General features: G+C 41.8%; 1 protein-coding gene across 2 annotated transcripts in view; it reads right to left on the reverse strand.

The window, feature by feature from the left end:
* TMEM163 (transmembrane protein 163) overlaps positions 1-17,878 on the reverse strand; it is a 69,384-nt gene that overhangs the window by 2,880 nt on the left and 48,626 nt on the right. For both annotated transcript variants that reach the window (XM_083491321.1, XM_083491322.1), the window contains exons 5-6: positions 13,320-13,416; positions 5,004-5,115 (exon numbers count right to left, since the gene is read on the reverse strand). In XM_083491321.1, coding sequence (XP_083347447.1) covers positions 5,004-5,115; positions 13,320-13,416 — 209 coding nt within the window. The remainder of the gene's footprint in view (positions 1-5,003; positions 5,116-13,319; positions 13,417-17,878) is intronic.

Raw genomic sequence — 17,878 nt, forward strand, 5'->3', positions numbered from 1 at the left:
TGTTTACCATACTAACACCTAGGGATGCTAGGTACCTATCAGGCTGGCCACGAGATGTCTCTCCTCTGCAGCGAGAAGTCTTTGAGAAATTGCAGTCCTTACTAGTGCTGGTGAAACATAAAATACTGCCTTGCTTGTTGTGCTGTTGCTGTTCTATCCATGTTTCGAAGGGGCTACTAATTATACTGCACAACAAATTAATATTTATTTTACTTAACGGAATTGGTATACTGCTTTACAAAGAATATAGTTTAGACTGTGGGAATCATCACAAACAGAAGAAAGCTTGGAGAATGGGACTTGCCTACCCTCCATCCCAGCCCCTCAGCTTTGTAATTTGATTACTTTCAGATTCTAATGAAATTTGCATTTGGAGAGAAAAGGATTAATGAGGCCAGAGTGACTGCTCAAAGTTCCTTAATAGTCAAGCTGCCAGCCTCATCCTTTGTTAGGAAAGTTACAGGTAAATAGCCCAGAATCCCCAAGGAAATAGAGTTAAGAAGCATATCTCCAAACTAAGGACAACCTTAAGCAAGTGTGTACATGCACACATTTGCCCATAGAAAGATATAGACAGAAACAAAGAAAACTGCAGTTTGAATCAGGAAGGTGGAATGAGCTTTTGGAAGTCTGATGTAGGAGCAGTGATTTCAATAATGTTATGTTCTGTCTCCACCTATGCTCAGCTTGTGTATCAGTAAATAACTTGAATATTACAAAAAAAAAACCCTATTAAATCACCAATGATTTATTTTCCAAAGGCAGCCAGACCTGGATGAGCACTGCCCCTAGAAGATTCCACCAGTTGGAGAAATGGTAGTGTACATAATACTATTCCTGGGTTCACCTTATGTGTCAGTAGCAAGGTCTGTCCAAAACATTTGGGCACCTAAGGCGGACGTCCAAATAGCACTCCCCCTCCAGGGGCAGAGGAAGGGGATGTGGTGGGTACGGAATGCCCCAGGTGTCACCACTGAGGGAGATGACAAAATGCCGAGCGGCACTCACCTGGGAGAGACGCTGTGGCTTGGGTGCACGCAGGCTCTGCCCACTGCCTCCCCACCCCAGCTGTAGGGCAGCTGAGTGGGAGGAGGCAGGCAGACTCCAGAGCCCCCATCGCATGGCACCCAAGCAGTTTCCTCCGCTGCTGCCCCCCTCACCAGGGAAGAAGGGGTGAGGGAAGATTTACAACAGAAACAAGTGGTGGTGGAATCTGCTGTCCTGGTGGTTCATGCTGCCTGAGGCAGTTACCTCACCTTAGCTCATGGGTGGGCTGGCCCTGGTCAGCAGCAATTTACCAGGGTAAATAGATAGTTCAGTTATCTATTGTTATCCACAAGTCTCTGCCTGCTGATCAGGTTCCATCTTGAGCCTTCCCAGATACCATATTGTCTCTGCTAACTTGAGAACATTGGCAAGCATAATATATGCTTCCTCACTTAGCATGTTTTTAAACAATTAACTAAGACTAAATACACGAGACATCTGCAGACTTAAAAAAAGAAATCCCTGTTAGATAGAAAATGCTGAATTCTGCACCCTACTCTGTGCTGTCTAAAAGAAACTTACAGTTCCACAGGCTGTCACGGTAGGAAGCAAATTAACAGGAATCAGAAAAGTGCTAACAGGCAAAAGAGACATACTAATTCACTTTGTGCAACTGCTGCTTCCACCCCCTTGCTGTATTGCTTGCTTGTGGGTGGGAATCTCACCCTCCCAAAGATTATATTCCACCAAAAGCCAAAAATACAAAGAGAGAAATCTGTGCGTAGCTGCCTGACTAAAATAGCTTGAATGCACAGACACCAGGCTAATTACAGAGTTCAGTCTCTAATTTAGCTAACAATAAAATCAGCAGCAACACAATTATCACGACGACATAATTAATGGAAGAGAAGTTCCTCAGCTATTTGCAAAATGCAGGACTAGTTGAAAACACTGGTAATCATGTCCTATTAAACAGGTAGAGAAGTGGGACAAAACATTCCATCAGTTTTACCACTGAGCCAATTCAGATGGTCTTATCTTGGTTTAATAAGCAGAGATATGAATGAGCCTTTTTTATCAACACACACAACCGCTTTGTGCGAGCTGCAATTAAACCCAGAAGTCTCGAATTTCCAGTTTTGATGAAACTGACATCTGGTGAAACTATGGTCACCAGCTCTTAACAAGCCAGGGTATTTAAACACAACTTCCAACCATGGTTAGAGACTTCTGATTTAAATCACGACTGGAGAAAGGGTCTGCACAGACAGGCAAAAACTCATTAATATTTGGCTTATTCATCAGCTGAAATAACTGTTATACAGTAGTACTTGGGTTAAGAGCTTAATTCATTCTGAAGGTTCATTCTTAACCTGAAACTGTTCTTAACCTGAGGTACCACTTTAGCTAATGGGTCCTTGCGCTGTCGCCACACGATTTCTGTTCTCATCCTGAAGCAAAGTTCTTAACCTGAGGTAATATTTCTGGGTTAGTGGAGTCTGTAACCTGAAGCGTCTGAACCTGAGGTACCACTGTATACAACTGAAAATGGCCCATCTTCAATGGGTCCTTTAACTACAGGGGTGGCTAAATTTGGAGTCTATGGCTGCACTGACCCAGGGTGACTCCCCTGGGGGCCATGCAGAAAAGGAGACATAGCCTTACTTTTAAACAAAAAAACTGTGACTTTTTTGGGGGGGAAATCATTGTATAATTCATTCAGAAGCAGTAACACCAAGCACACCTTCACCCCCAAAATTGCTTTCATTGATTAAGCAGCTGGACTTGACACTGAACTTCTGGGTAGGAGGATAAATTCCCAGGAAGGCACATTTGTTTTTGGGACCCCCAACAGTGGCACAACTCCAGAGCAGGTAAACTTTTGCTGCCTCCATGCTCTGCTTTTGCTGCTGCTCTTCCTGAAAGGAAAGGGGAAAAGCCAGACCATTCCTGGGGGACCACAGAGACAGAGAGACACAGACATGCAAAAATCACTGAAATGCAGCAGCTGGCCTTGATTATAGACTTCTAGGAGTGGTGGGGAAATTAGACAATTGTTTTTTGGGCTAAAGAGGGGGCATTTGTGTTGAGTTACCGTATTTTTTGCACCATAACACTCACTTTTTTCCTCCTAGAAAGTAAGGGGAAATGTCTGTGCGTGTTATGGAGGAAATGCCTACGGGTGGCATGCCTACAGATTTTCCTCCTCTAAAAACTACGTGCGTGTTATGGTTGTGCGTGTTATAGAGCGAAAAATACGGTAATTACCATAGCACACTCACTCCAGTGCTTTAGCCTCCAAGTTCCAGTAGTTCAAACTTAAAAGCATCTCAGCACTCTCATCAGCAGTCATGGATTTTCTTTTTTTAAAAAAAGAATTGCCACAATTGTTTGCTCACAGCTGATGGCTCTGACAGCTGTGATGATGTGCAAGCAGTCAGCTTTTTCTGCTACCACAAGCACCACTTGCTCTTCCAACAGTTGTGATCCTTCTTCAACAGTCAAATCATCTAGGGAATTTTTACCCATGACGCTACACCCTACAGAACATCACAGGGCAGTATTTTCACCCATCCCAGGGAGTGGAAAGAGTAACCCTGACCCTCCTAAAGGAGCCTCTTCCAATGCTTTAGTTTGTAACAATGAGTCTCCTGTTTCTTACAACCAATGTTTCACTGTGAGGAGAGGGGCTTATACTAAGAAAGAGAAATGGTCTTTAAGGTACATAGGCCCCAGGCAATTAAAAGCTTCAAAACATAAGAACCAACACTAGGAAGCTAACCAGCAGCCAGTATAACTGCTGCAGTACTGAGTGAATATGGTCTCACCTCCCAAAATGTACCAGTAGGAAAGCAGTGGCATTCTGCAGCTTCCAAATGATCTTTTTGGCACTCTCTTGCACAAAGCGCAAGGCAGTGATCATTCCTAGAGACTATAAAAGCTCAGTACACATGGCTAGACCCTTTCCAATAAATACCAGAGCTTAGGTAACACAGATTTAAAAAATAAATAAATAATGCTTATATGTTACTTTTCAACAGATCTGAACCATATTTAATTGCATTAAAATGAAATTGGTGGTATCAAAGCATCTGTTTCCAGCTTTTGTTTTAGGATCACAGAGAGGCACCATGCCTCAGAATACCACACAGCAGGAAAATCCTATTGCACTCATTTGTCCCACATGAGGGACCACTGTGGGAAACAGGATGACTGCACTAGGTAGCCTTCGTCTGTGCTCCCTACTTGAATTTCTCATGTCTGCTGTCTTGACTCCTGTGGAATTTTTCATTTGGAGCAAGACAAATAGGGGTTGTCCCCAATAAATAATTACAGTATTCTTGCTGCTGTTTGACATCTTTTTATGCACTACACAGCAGCCTGCATGGACGAAACCATCCAGTATCAGAAGAAGCCTATGATTTGGCCATGTTTTGTGGCCCTCTCATTTCCTGCAACACACACACTCCATCTGACTACTATTAATGCATTCAAGCTCTCCTGACTTGCTTGCAAATATTATTACTATTATTAAGTCCTTGGGGTTTACTGGTCTCCATGCTTTATTTAAAGAGCTACTTCCATCCATCGATCGTTTTGTCACTTGGAATGTCTTCATTTTTCTATAGCTTATAGTTGCCAGAAATGCCAGAAATAAAAATCTCTGCAAATCAGGGAAGCTAAGGCTGCATACATACAATGCATTTAAAGCAAGCACACCCCCCCCAAAAAAAGAATCATTTGTTAAAAGTGCTGGGAATTATAGCTCTGTGTAGGGTAAACTACGGTTCCTATTAATCTTGGCGCAGAGGGGGGCGGTCTGTCCTTACAGCATTTGGTGATTATGCAGTCCGAATCAAATGTTTAATTTAATAGTAAGAAACTCAACAAATCTGTCAGCTGCACGTTAACTGGTAGCTCATAACTGTAGCTGTTTTTGTATTTTATCTTATGTTTATCTCACTCATCTTTCATCTTATATAAAAGTAGCCAAAACTGTGATACTTGCTACTTACCATCAGTTAACAATGCTCTGCTTGTGAGCACATTCCCCAACATAAATTTGATCACTGCCAAGGTAGTACAAAGGATTCCACTTAAAATAGAAACACTATATAGAAAGTTATCCTGGAAAAGAAAAAAGAAAAATATATTATGTGTCACTTTTGCCATGTAATACAAAGCTGTCAAATAAATGTATAGATCTGGGCCCGAGCAAAACGCTTCTGGAGGTGGCTAGATATATCTGAACAGCTGTGAGTGTGGGCACATGAGCAATTCATACGCATATCTCAATCAGTAAATGTTATCTTCGAAAGGGAACTACTTCTCTCTCCCATAGGGATATGTGAGAGTGATGCTCTTACCCTCTCTGTGCAAGAAAGATCAACAACTTCCCCATTCAAACATACCTCAGGAGCATGAAAAAGGTGCAAGATTCAGCAGCACATCTGCTGGAGCACCCCAAAACCTCCCAGGATGGATCAAAACCCACAATGGCTCAGAAGAAAAGGAGGAACTAGCCCCTAGCACAGAGCCGTCTTTCCCATTGGGTGGGCTGGTGGGCGTGCAGCTTGCCTCCCAAGCCTCCGCGGGAGGAGAGCAATCCCCACAGAGGCCCAAACCCCCGTGGGAGGAGAGCGATCCCCGCAGAGACTTGGGAAAAGGTCGACAACTCTGGGAAATGGGGGTGGGGCACCGGATATGCTTAAGATGGCCCTGCCCTAGCAGCTTGTCTGGCAAGTATCCTGGAAGGGGGAATTAAGTTGCAAGGATGTGTACTATGAGAGTAAACATACAGGTTCTGGGCTGGCTAGCTGCCACTGATATAGCAGAAAACAAGGGAAGGGGGCAGCCATGGGAGTAGCCAGGATTTATTTGGGGGGTAGGCTTTATGTTTGGGGAACAGAACAAAGTTATCTGCAACAAAACTGGTCAGTTAGCTAAGTATTTTTATTTACTTACCTGATTGGGGGGGGCAGCTGCACCCACCTGGTTATGCACATGGGGGCAACTGTGTCTCCCTCCCCACACTTTCCTCTAGCATTATATAGGAATAATGAGAAGGAGAGGAAAAATGAGACCCATTCTCTTTCCCAGATTCCCTGCTCTATCAGTGCTCATTTTCAGGGTCACTATGCAATCCTAAACCTGATCCCTCCGTCTCTTTATAGAACAGGGATGGGGAAGAATAAAAGGGTCCATTTCCCTTTCACCCTTCCAGAAATGCATCTCCTGCCTGGCCTGGACATTTCAAACCAGCCTGGAACAGGAAAACTCTCCTTAAGGGGTAGGGATACAGCGCAACATTTCATTGCACATGCCACATGCACTGTCTATTTTTGAACTAGAAATAGGTTATTATACCAACTAAGATCTAATAAAATAGTATTCTCATTCTAGGATTTTATTTTATTTCAAAGTTGCATGCTCCATGCAAATACTGTGGTACCTTGGGTTAAGAACTTAATTCATTCTGGAGGTTGGTTCTTAACCTGAAACTGTTCTTAACCTGAAGCACCACTTTAGCTAATGGAGCCTCCTGCTGCCGCTACGCTGCTGCTGCACAATTTCTGTTCTCATCCTGAAGCAAAGTTCTTAACCCGAGGTAATATTTCTAGGTTAGCGGAGTTTGTAACCTGAAGCGTATGTAACCCGAGGTACCACTGTATTATGACTGAAACACTCTTTACAACCTCCAGCTTTATTTTATACAAGTAAAGAGCTGAAATGAAGGAACAGAGGAGGAAAAGCAAGTGTAGGAGAGCAAAGGAATCCAGTTTTCAAGTACAGTACTTGAGACCAGCGAGATCTGTTCAAGGAATTCCTGCAGTATTTCAATGAATCCACTGAGTGGAGCTACTCACCACAATATCTGTATGACTATTCTATACTTCTTTACCGACCAATACAGCTCCCAGTGCTCTCCCACTCCACCACCTGCCACAGGATTCCCACTACCACCAGTACCAAGTACCACTGACAAATACGCAACTATTACAGCCTAGATTACCTTTGGGAGGCAGAATGAATGAGCTGAATTAGGAGTAGGCTTGTGCACCTGAGGGTCTAGTGAGTTGTGTTGTGCACCACAGGGTCAAGGATAAAAGACATGGCAAGAGACAAGTGGAAGTGCTTGTTATGAAGATGAAAACTGAAATGGCAAGGAGATGGGCAGTGACCTGGTATCAGCCACCACTGGTAACACATCAGGAAACTCAACAGCATCCCACTTGGTGTGAACGATTACCTTTCCAAATTAATTCATCTTCCAGAAAACTGATCAGAAGAGACACTTTAATATGGTACTAAATTAATAAAATAACCCTGACCATCTGCTGCCATGTCCCCCAGGACCTTTCCTCTTTGTCACCTCAGATTACCTTCTTGCCATTGCTTCTGAAAATCATTAAATAAGGAATCAAATCCATCGAGATTCATTGTTCGCTACCTCACTAGATTTTAATTGGAGCAACAGCACTGAATTAGAAAGAGAAGATTAATTTTTTTTTAAAAAAAAACCTAAACACTTCCATAATCTGCAGCCTTCTTTTGTTTGAAATGAAACTCTTTTTTTTTGTCCAGTTGTGCCATCGTTTATATCTGCATAAGTATATCCCATTCTATCCTAAACATCTTTGCTTGTGACATAATGCAGCTACAAATAATTATGTATTTAACTACGTTTTACACTATGCTTTGATGTTACACTGCCATAGCCATTCCAGTTACAAAGCCATTTATAAATCCTATACTAAGTACACCCACAGCAAATCTGTGAACAAAGCAAAGTGTATACACAACAGACCTGAATGAATAGAATCAAGCCTTCTCCCTCAATCATTGCAATGTTTTTGAACTTTTCCTTCTTTCTCTCTCTCTCTCTCTCTCTCCCTCTCTAATATTTTGCTTACAAGACTGCTGGGCCAGAAAGACCTCATCTGCCGAGCTTGTTTACTTGTTCACAAACCTTAATTTGCATCTCTGCATACATACCTATTAGCATATGCAAATTACTATCACAGGTCTGTGCTTTGAGTCTTTTAAGTGCTTGATTGTGCCCCTGATAGGGAAGAAGTGGGTGAAAGAACAGGGCAGACTTTTCTGACCTTTTTCTTTATGGTTATGCAATGACTGAACTGCAAGGCAAGCTGAAATCTTATCATATATTTCACTATACTAGCAAATCCATCTCAATAAAAGCACCGCAGGGCATCACCATGGAAACTGCACATTACAAACAGCAAACAAGGAAGGTATTTGTGGCCCACTACCATTCCTTGATAAGGTTATATCCTTGAATCCAGTTTTATGCTTACAAGTATAGTGTGGATGCCCTCTAACTCAAGAATACATTGTTGAGTAGCAGTGACTTCAGGTGTTTCCAAATCACTTAATGCCCATCATCAATGAGAGTGCTAGTTTCATAAACAGGCAACACACAACTTCAGGATTGCTCATGCCTGAGGATGTTCTTTCAAGAGGGTTTCTTTCTTACTGCACTAAAACATTACTATTTAGGAAAAGGTAATTCTGTGCAATGGAACCTGCATTTGGTTAATGTACAACTGTACTAACTGCAATGCAGATACAGTACTGCTCACAGAGAATATCTACTTCCCATAAATGAAAGTATGAAAACCAGAATGTGCTGTAATTTAGACAAGGAAAGAAGGCACTTGGATTTGATCCTAATAATGCAAAAAATAGAATAGCTCTCAGAAACTGGGGAAATGTTTAAAAACAACCATAGGTATAAACCAATAAATAATATTAGTATGAAATTGTGTCTCATACCACATCCGCTGTATATTTGCAACTGGGTGGTGGAACTTCCTGTATGGGACTAAGAGACGCTATCATGCAGATGCACCCAAATTCTCTTTGTGCAAACACACACATGTGATATACTCCATAATTGATTTTTACCTAAACTGTGTTGTTGTTGTTTTAACTCCCAGAGAGGTAACGTTAAAAACAAAAAATGTCTGGTAGCATCTTAAAGACCAACAGTGGAAAAGCAAAGGCTGGACCTGGGGGCCACAGTCCCTGCTGCCCAAGCTCTTTGATATTGCTACCCAAAGTGTGGCAGATGATGGAACTGTGAAAAACAAGTCCAGCGTCTTTGTTTGGCCGCTAGGTCGCAAGTGTATATACTGACCAGCACCAAAACACCACAGGGTGTTAAAGAATAAAAATGTATTAACCACACAACCCAATAATGTCAATTATTTCACGCTACAAAGCTGCTTTTGCTGTTCCTACGTCATTTCAATTTGGCATGCTATCACCTTTAAACCCTTATTCTCTCTCTCTCTCTATATATATATATATAATAGCTGTAGCATAGTTACTACTGTTCTGTGAAGGAACCATACTTTGATAAACTCAATTCATGGAGTGATCGAAGTCAGTGCAATATTGTGTGCACACAACAGTGCACTCTCAAGAGGAGTACCACCAGTTCCCCAAAATTAACCTTTTAGCAAATATACATCTAAGATCTGACTGTGTGCACCAGCATAGTCGCAGATCTAGTAATGAACAGGATCAGTGGGTGAGCTGCACTGCTGTAGTCCTAGTTTTCAACCAATACATTGCGTTTCTTAGACCAGACGTATTTTCACTACTCATCTAAAAGCACAGCTAGTGTTACAAATAATAGCTTCTTTAGATACATTTTTATACTGGAACTTCAGCTTTCCTTTGTTGTGGCAAATAAGGTAACCTTATTCCCATCCTAGCAAACAACATCCTGGATCATACTAATGAATGTAAACTGCACTGCCACCGCATGGATGATACTGCTGCCTGGGGAAATAAACACACTCCCTGAATTGCAAGTAGCTATTGATTTAGCACACCAAGCAAATGGTTGTACTCTCCCTGGCCCTTTGAGTTGCTTTATCAAACAAGAAATCATATGCATTTTGTGGTACATAACAAAAGAGATAATCTATTTTGGGGGATATGGAATTATAATAAATTACAATGAATTGCTGAATTTACAGTCTTACAACAAGAAGAGAAAAACTCAAAAAGATTGTTAGTTCCTCTGAAATAAATTAATAGCTTAACTGAAAAATATGTCAAAACTAACAGCACTCTTGAAAGTAACTTATTTTCAAAGTATGGGCTGTTTTTCATGCCACTATACCAAGCTTAATAATCTTCGAATGTATGCAAAGTGCTCTAGTGCAAGGAACTTAAAAAAAACCAAAAAACGACAATATATTTCAGAAAGCAGGATATTCAGTAAGGTTACAGCATTATTTTAGACCAATTCTTAGTGGGTTACCTTCTCTTAGAAAATACAGAGATCATTTAGAATTAGCCCCAAGCGCACTTGTCAGGGGCTTGACTAGCTTTTACTTGCTCACTATAGTAAAGAGCCCAAGGCCAGCATTTTTCCAGTTATCAGAGTGATGCCACTACCAACACAACTGCAAAGCCGAAATGATTTTTTGGATGATGCAATTTGCAACAGAGGGCAGTAGCAGGCCACAGGAATATAAGATGAGATGACAAGAGTTGCAGCAAGCAGAGTCAAATCAATCAAAGAAGACAGCAACAAGGTTATCTCAGAATGCTATCTACAGGTCATCAACAACCCATCCTGGACTGTGGGGAAAGAAACCTCCTTCAAGTTCATAGAAGGCTTCCAGCCAGTGATCTGTAAGTAAATGAAGGCGTAAGGAAAACTTAAAATGTTACCTTTGCATCATGAGAGCATCTGTGGCATGCACTGATGCAGGTTGCCGGTACAAGACCTGACTCTGAAACTGAAATAATGGCAAAATGGCCCCAGGAAGCCTAGAATGAAACATTTATGCAGTCTGCTACTTCCCAGGCCTTCCTTGCAACTCAGGCCTCTTTGGCTAGGAACCGAAAAGATGCACCACAACTTCACAAGAGGACTTTCTAAGCTGCGGTGATCTGAAAAACTTGAGGTGAAAGACAGAAGGGTGCCTCCACCATTCCATGCACAGAAGCTAACACAAACACTGCCTTCTAGCATATTTGTGCACCCTCCATACACCCAGAGACAGAAGCATTTGTTGGCATTCTTAATTATGCCACCTGAGGCAGCTACCTCACCCTTACTAATGGTGAAAAAGGGTGCCCCTTGATAAATAGAAAATTCATGTGAGCATTGTGAAAGTACCTTATAGCAGCAGCTTCCAAAATTGATTCTGAACTACACATTATATTGAGTGATTAGTCAATATAATCCATACCTACAGCATATAGGTAGGGACGCGGGTGGCGCTGTAGGTAAAACCTCAGCACGTAGGACTTGCCGATCGCATGGTAGGCGGTTCGAATCCCTGTGGCGGGGTGAGCTCCCGCCGTCTGGTCACAGCTCCTACCCACCTAGCAGTTCGAAAGCACCCTTAAGTGCAAGTAGATAAATAGGTACCGCTTAATAGCAGGGAGGTAAACGGCATTTCCGTGTGCTGCGCTGGTGCTGGCTCGCCAGAGCAGCTTCGTCACGCTGGCCACGTGACCCGGAAGTGTCTGCGGACAGTGCTGGCTCCCGGCCTCTAGAGTGCGATGAGCGCACAACCCTAGAGTCTGTCAAGACTGGCCCGTACGGGCAGGGGTACCTTTACCTTTACCTTTACAGCATATTGAGTCTGGACATGGAACACCCTGATCTGAATCCCTGCAACACTATGGTCAAGTAGCCTTGACCAAGTTTCCATCTTTAAGTCTGAAACTACCCCACTAGGTTGCTGTGAGACTGAAACACTCTGCTCTGAAGTCCTTAAAGAAAGAGGGAAGAGAAACATTAAGCCCTAAAACGGCCCAGAAACAACTGCAGACTAGAAGCCCAGCATAAAGAAAACTTATACTTGTCCTGTTCTTTGACAGAAAATGTTTTAATCTGCTATGTAAATTATATTTCTCCAAACCAAGAGTTAAATGTTGTCTTTCTTAACATTTAAGGAATGGCAACATTTTCTAGTGGAAAAGTGTTGTTCCACAACCACATGACTCAAAATCAGAGTCATGCTGCTTAAATTTTACACCAAGCTAGGAAAGCCTATTCTGAAAAGAAGCTTAATTCATGAAATCTGACATTTTCAAATAAATTAATATTTAAGTCTCTGGAAAATATGCTCCTTTGTGTCAATTTAAATGGGTTACAATGCACTACATGGGCTCCATTCTCAGACATTGTTGGGTAAAATTCCACACTTATGTAAATGCAATCTGAACTCTAGCACAAAATACTATTTTGAAGACTCTAAACTTTCACTTTAAACTGCTTCAAGCCTTTAGGGATGTAGGCGTGAATTATTATTTTTCCAGTAACCCAATTCACAATAAGAGGTGGCTCTTTAATCCAAATTATGCACAAAATCCAGCTGCATGTGGAAAACATCCAAACATATTAGTAACCCGGTAATATATGTGCATCTTCATGTATTATCCATATAGTAGCCTGTGCTATCATGTCCATCTGTCCTCTTTTATATAGAACAAATGTCTGGTTATTTTACAGAAGATGGTTTTGATCTCCATTGCAGGCCAGAAAAGGGTATGAGGGAAAGAAGGCAGCAGGATGATTGCCATATTACTTTAAAATCATCGCACTTTATGGTTTCTATTTACAGTACTGTATTACTCCTTTCACACATATACTAAGTTGGATACAGCACCAATATGCTGTGCTTTTCCAGCATCAGATTTGCATAATTTTGACAACTTCCAGACATGCAGCATGTCCATGAGTGTTTGTGAATATTGTTCAATGTTCACTTTCACAGCCTGTATCTTTCACCAATCTTGCAAAGCAACAACGTGCCTGTAGCCTCAAGTTGACATATGGTTTCTTGGCTGCAGCAAGTTATGGAACATAAATTTACAATTTAGGAAATGGAAGTAAATTTGAATCCAACCCATTCCACTTTCTTCTTAAAGCTTCCCTAGATCTTTGGATTAAACCTATATCTCTATAGATGTTGTTGGACTCTACAACTTCCTTCAGACCTGGCCAACATGACCAATTGCCAGAGTTTAAGAGAGATGTAATTCAGCAATATCTGAAGGGCCACGGCTTCCTCTTTTCTGTTCTAATCATTCCTAGGTCCATTGTCTAAAGCACTGTTTCCCAAACTTGGGTCTCCAGCTGCTTTTGGACTACAATTCCCATCATTCCTGACCACTGGTCAAATATGTATATTAAAGATAGAAGATTTTCATGCAGTTCTGCTGAATTATACAGGGACACTATAAGTGGACACAGGCATGTGCCTCCAATACCATATTATTCTAAGACTAGATTTTAAGTTTTTCATTTTAAAAAGGTAAAAAAAAGGTCTTACCACTTCTGGAAGCAATTTAATTGCAAGGTCGTGGATGGCTTTGATCACTATACATAGCGAAGACAGGAGAAATATCACACCCAAGATGACACAGGCGCTGTAAAAAAGAAGAAAGGAAGAAATATTTGTAACTCATTTGGGGCTTTGGGGCCTATTGATTGATGGCACACAGGATTCTGCAATGAACATAATGTTCAGAGAATGAATGTCTACTGAAATCCTAGAGATTGCTATATTGAATGAAGAGAAGCACACTCTACCCTTTGCCATTGGACAGGAAACCAAAAGCCACTGGGAAACTGCTCCTCCTGCGTCCCATGAAAAATCATCACTGCAAGGGGGAAGATCAGCCTGGCCCCATGCAACAGCAAGGGTTAAATATCAGGTCCTTTTAATCACAAGAACGGAAAAGAGAATCACTGTTAGGAACTCCAAGGTCTGAATTAGACATAGGTCATATGATGCATGCCCTATCAACTAGTAAGCTACCAGAGTCTGAATACCCTCAGGCCTCATGGGAGGCGGGGGAGGGGCAGTTTGACAAGGTAAATGTGTACAAACTTTCTAGAAAGCGTTTAGCAATTTTCCTGTTGTATTTCCCCCAGTGTTTAGAAGTTTAAACGATACTGTGTAAATAAGATAGAAACCTATGCAGAGGTTTCTAAACTGCAATTTAAAGCAGAAACTGTGCTGCACTGCTAATGGAAGTCATTTTTAGGGAGTTCTCTATCTCAAACAAATCCTATGTAAACAGAACTCCTGGTAACCACGGTGTTTTGAACATCTCCCAGACTATTCTGATAAATGATGCTGTATGATAATTCCTTTCGTAACCAGCATCTGTTTTCTTTATTATAAGAAATAAAGAAGCAACGATTCTCATCTGGCATTCAGTGTCTTGTCACCTATTGGGAGCGCAGTCTGAGCCTGTTATAATTAGCACAGCAGTGCGCTACTATTTTTTACCCTGTAGACATTAGCCAATCTGGAGGTTTGGCAGAACATGCAAAATTTACATCAAACTCATTAAAGAGGCTGCAAAGGAGTCAGCAGGGTTCTGCCAAGCTTAGGAAATGCAAGCTCAAGTTGTGACATCGTCACAACATTTTGTGGCATACCATCTTCAGAAATGAAGACATGGGGCCTTATGCTAGAGCACATTTGCTGGCGATTCCAAGATGCTAAAGCTCTGTGTTGCTCTCCCAGGAACAACTGTAAGAGCAGGAAGGGAGATTGGCTGCATAGATCACTGCAAAATCAGACAGGATTTTTTCACTGATGTTACAGCAAGACTACAGAATTCCATCACTGGAGAATTGAGGACAAACCTTCATTGATCCTAGGATAAATATTCAACACTTTCTGAAGGCAGATATCCAAAATAAACTTGTGTAAGGTAAGGTCCTCTACCTGTAGCAGAGATGGCACAAGCAGTCACGGGACTGTGGGACCCTTGGCAAAGCTGATGCACTCAAGAGTGTGTCTATACCAAAATGTATCCTTGGCACTTGGCCCAACCTCTGCTTCTGCATCAACTCCCAGCCCAAACTAGCTTGTTTCCATTTGTTTCTCTAAGCCAAGTCTCACTGATGCAGACAGGAACAGGTGCAAAAAAATATTTTAAAAATCTAATTGGCTCCGATAATTCCTGAGCCAGTCTTAATTCAGAAATTATCTGTCCACGCCACTGAGAGCTCCCCAAACCCTTTCCTTTCTACTGACACCCATCCACTGATTCTTTGATCCACTTTCTTCTCTGCCCCACTTCCTTGGGTGGCAGTTCTCCAGCGGTGGCAGCAAACAGGGAAGGGAAGAATTTCTGCAAGTAGCAACACTGTTCTGCCAATAGCAGCAGACACAGAAGGAAAGGCCTCTCCATCTTCCCCTCCCATACCTGATATACTACTACGCAGTATGCCAGGCCACAAACAGCCTGTGGAAATGTAGCTTCCCCAAGGCAGACATTGCAGTAGACCTTGAGAAAATGATATTTCACATATGTGGCTTACCATTTTCACACAAAAAGCGGAGTCTTAAAATAAGGGTTTTACTCTCTAACCTAAATTTGGTGCCTCTTTTTCTACCCAGCAGAGAGGAAACATACAAGGAATCAAAATCTGAATAGCTTATTACATCAAAAATCGGAAGCTTCTGTCCACATCAAATGGGATAAAATGTACAGGAAACTATGGCTAAAATGGAAATTTATGTTTCAGGATTATTAAAATAACAATAATTCTGTGGCAGCTGCCACAGACAACAGCTATCAGTTTATATTTAGCAGAATACTGACACCTTGGATAGGGTGAAAATGCAAACAAAAAAGGAGAGGAGCGCTATTATCTTTTGAATGATTTATCACTCATTCATCATATTTAGCTAGGGCAGCATCTTTTTTAATATACTTGCTGCGAAATTCTGAGGTCATGCAAAATTCATGAGTGTGCCTGTCTTTATACCTATAGCAGAATATCTTAATGGCTGAGGCACTTCTAAGTGTGCTGATTTCTCTCTGCACTGCAGCTAGAATGTTTTATTGTACACTATACTGTTCCACTGCTAGCAAACAAAAACCTGATAAAACTAGAAAGTCACCCAAAGAGATACATAAGAATGAGAAAACAACATTTTTTACCAAAATTATAAAGAGCTATACCTAGAGAAAAGCCTGTGGGATACATCTGGGGTGCAAGTTGACTCTCCCAGCCCCTCTTCACCTACACACACAGCCTCTCTAGGGTCTGGTAACCTAAACAATGTGACCTGTGATGTAAGGGAGATGCTGGAAAATCAGGTGAAGGCAGTGGAAAATAACTCATTTTTCAAGGATCCCTTCTATTACTGCTCAATACACCATGTATAATTCCCTATTCCATGACTTTCTGGGGAAGCAGCCTTGATGGCCCAGCATGGGGTGGGGGAGCAACCAGCACTTCAGACTTCAAAGACAACAGGGAAGTGCTTTGCAGCCATGAAAGAAGCTAGGAGTGCAGATGAGAGTTAATCTGCATCCACAGAGGGCTCTTGAGGAGTGGAGCTTAGGAGCAGACCAGAGTAAAAAGACTTCATCCAGTCCAATCTGATTCGGAGACCTAAAAGGGGACGTCTCCCCACTGCAGTCTTCATCTGGACTTACCCACCCAATATTGCTTACTTTACTTCTGGTTGTGTTGTTTCATCTTAAACAGGTTGGCTTCAGTTATCAACATTGCTATGGACAGCCGTTGGTCATTGTTTTCAGGGTCAGGAGGGAACATTGCCCACAGACAGATTGGATGTATCCTGTGGGTTTTCACCTACTTCATATCAATCGTCACAACTTTCCAGTGGTGGAAGAATCATTGAGCTGTAGGCCTTAGTAGGGAGAGGTGGGGAAGGGCACCCTAAGCCATCCTATCAGGAGCTGCTGGACCATAGTGCCCACCCCCAACCAGTGGCCAGATTCCTGTGCATTATCACAACACTAGGGCTCTTTAAAGCATTTCAAATCCAAAAGTTACAACACATGAGAATAAAAACTTCATAGGAGCCTTTGAAGCACAACCATCTGTCGAATGCATTTGACTTCACATTCCAGAGCAGCATTCTTAAGTGAAAAGTGATGTCATTATGACCCTTATGCATGGTATCCTTGCTCATTGGTGCCATCAGGGCACAGAAGTTTAGGACCCTATTGAGTAGAATGAGCAAGAGAGCCCCCAAACTGCTATATACATTGCCTTCTCCAGTAAGAACAGTCTAATTTTACTTAACTGCACTAACTGTTCTCTGGGAATCTGAACAGAAGTCATCTAAGCCTACATACACACAACAATTTATTTTAAAATCAATGAAGACTGACTACTTCGGTGTGTGTTTTCTGTCTAGTCAACCCATAATCTATATCTATTGCATATATTTTATCCCTAAAATGCACTTCTTGAAAATCAGTTTTATTCCAAAAATAACAGCTCATTGCAAGTTGATTCCAGATTTCCTAACAGTGTATCCATTGGGAAACAGTTGAAAACTGATGTAACAGAAATGGTGCGTGTATATCCACACCTGCTCAATGATGTTGTGGGTGGGCATATACCAAGACTGCAATCACCACTTCCTTCTTCATTCACTTGCAGCATGTGCAGGGAGGAAAAGGAATGGATAACCTAATCAGGATAACCACACCAACCCTTTTGGATGGAAGCAGCATGTTGAGGACAAGCATGGATGGTTGTGATTTGGGGGGGGGGGGATACATTTTTTGTGCCACTAATTGGCTAGCATATATGCAGTCTAAGAGGGTACTAAAGTTAAGCCGCAACCCACTGGCATTATTTTTCTGCCCACATTTTATCAATACAATGAATTTCATGTGCCTCCTGAAGACTGCACACATGACATGCTGACATGCTGCACACATGACAGAGCTTGGTTTACTGGACACAATACATAGTATGTGTTTTGCAGCAGCTTCCAATTCATGAGACCTAGGAATAGAGCTGCCTGACCTTTGAGATACAAACACTTAGAAACTACATGTGGGAAGTGATAGGGAGCAGTACCAGCAGGTTTAAATAGGT

This window comes from Podarcis liolepis, assembly GCF_965112155.1.
Source record: "Podarcis liolepis genome assembly, chromosome: 1".
Lineage (NCBI taxonomy): Eukaryota > Metazoa > Chordata > Lepidosauria > Squamata > Lacertidae > Podarcis > Podarcis liolepis.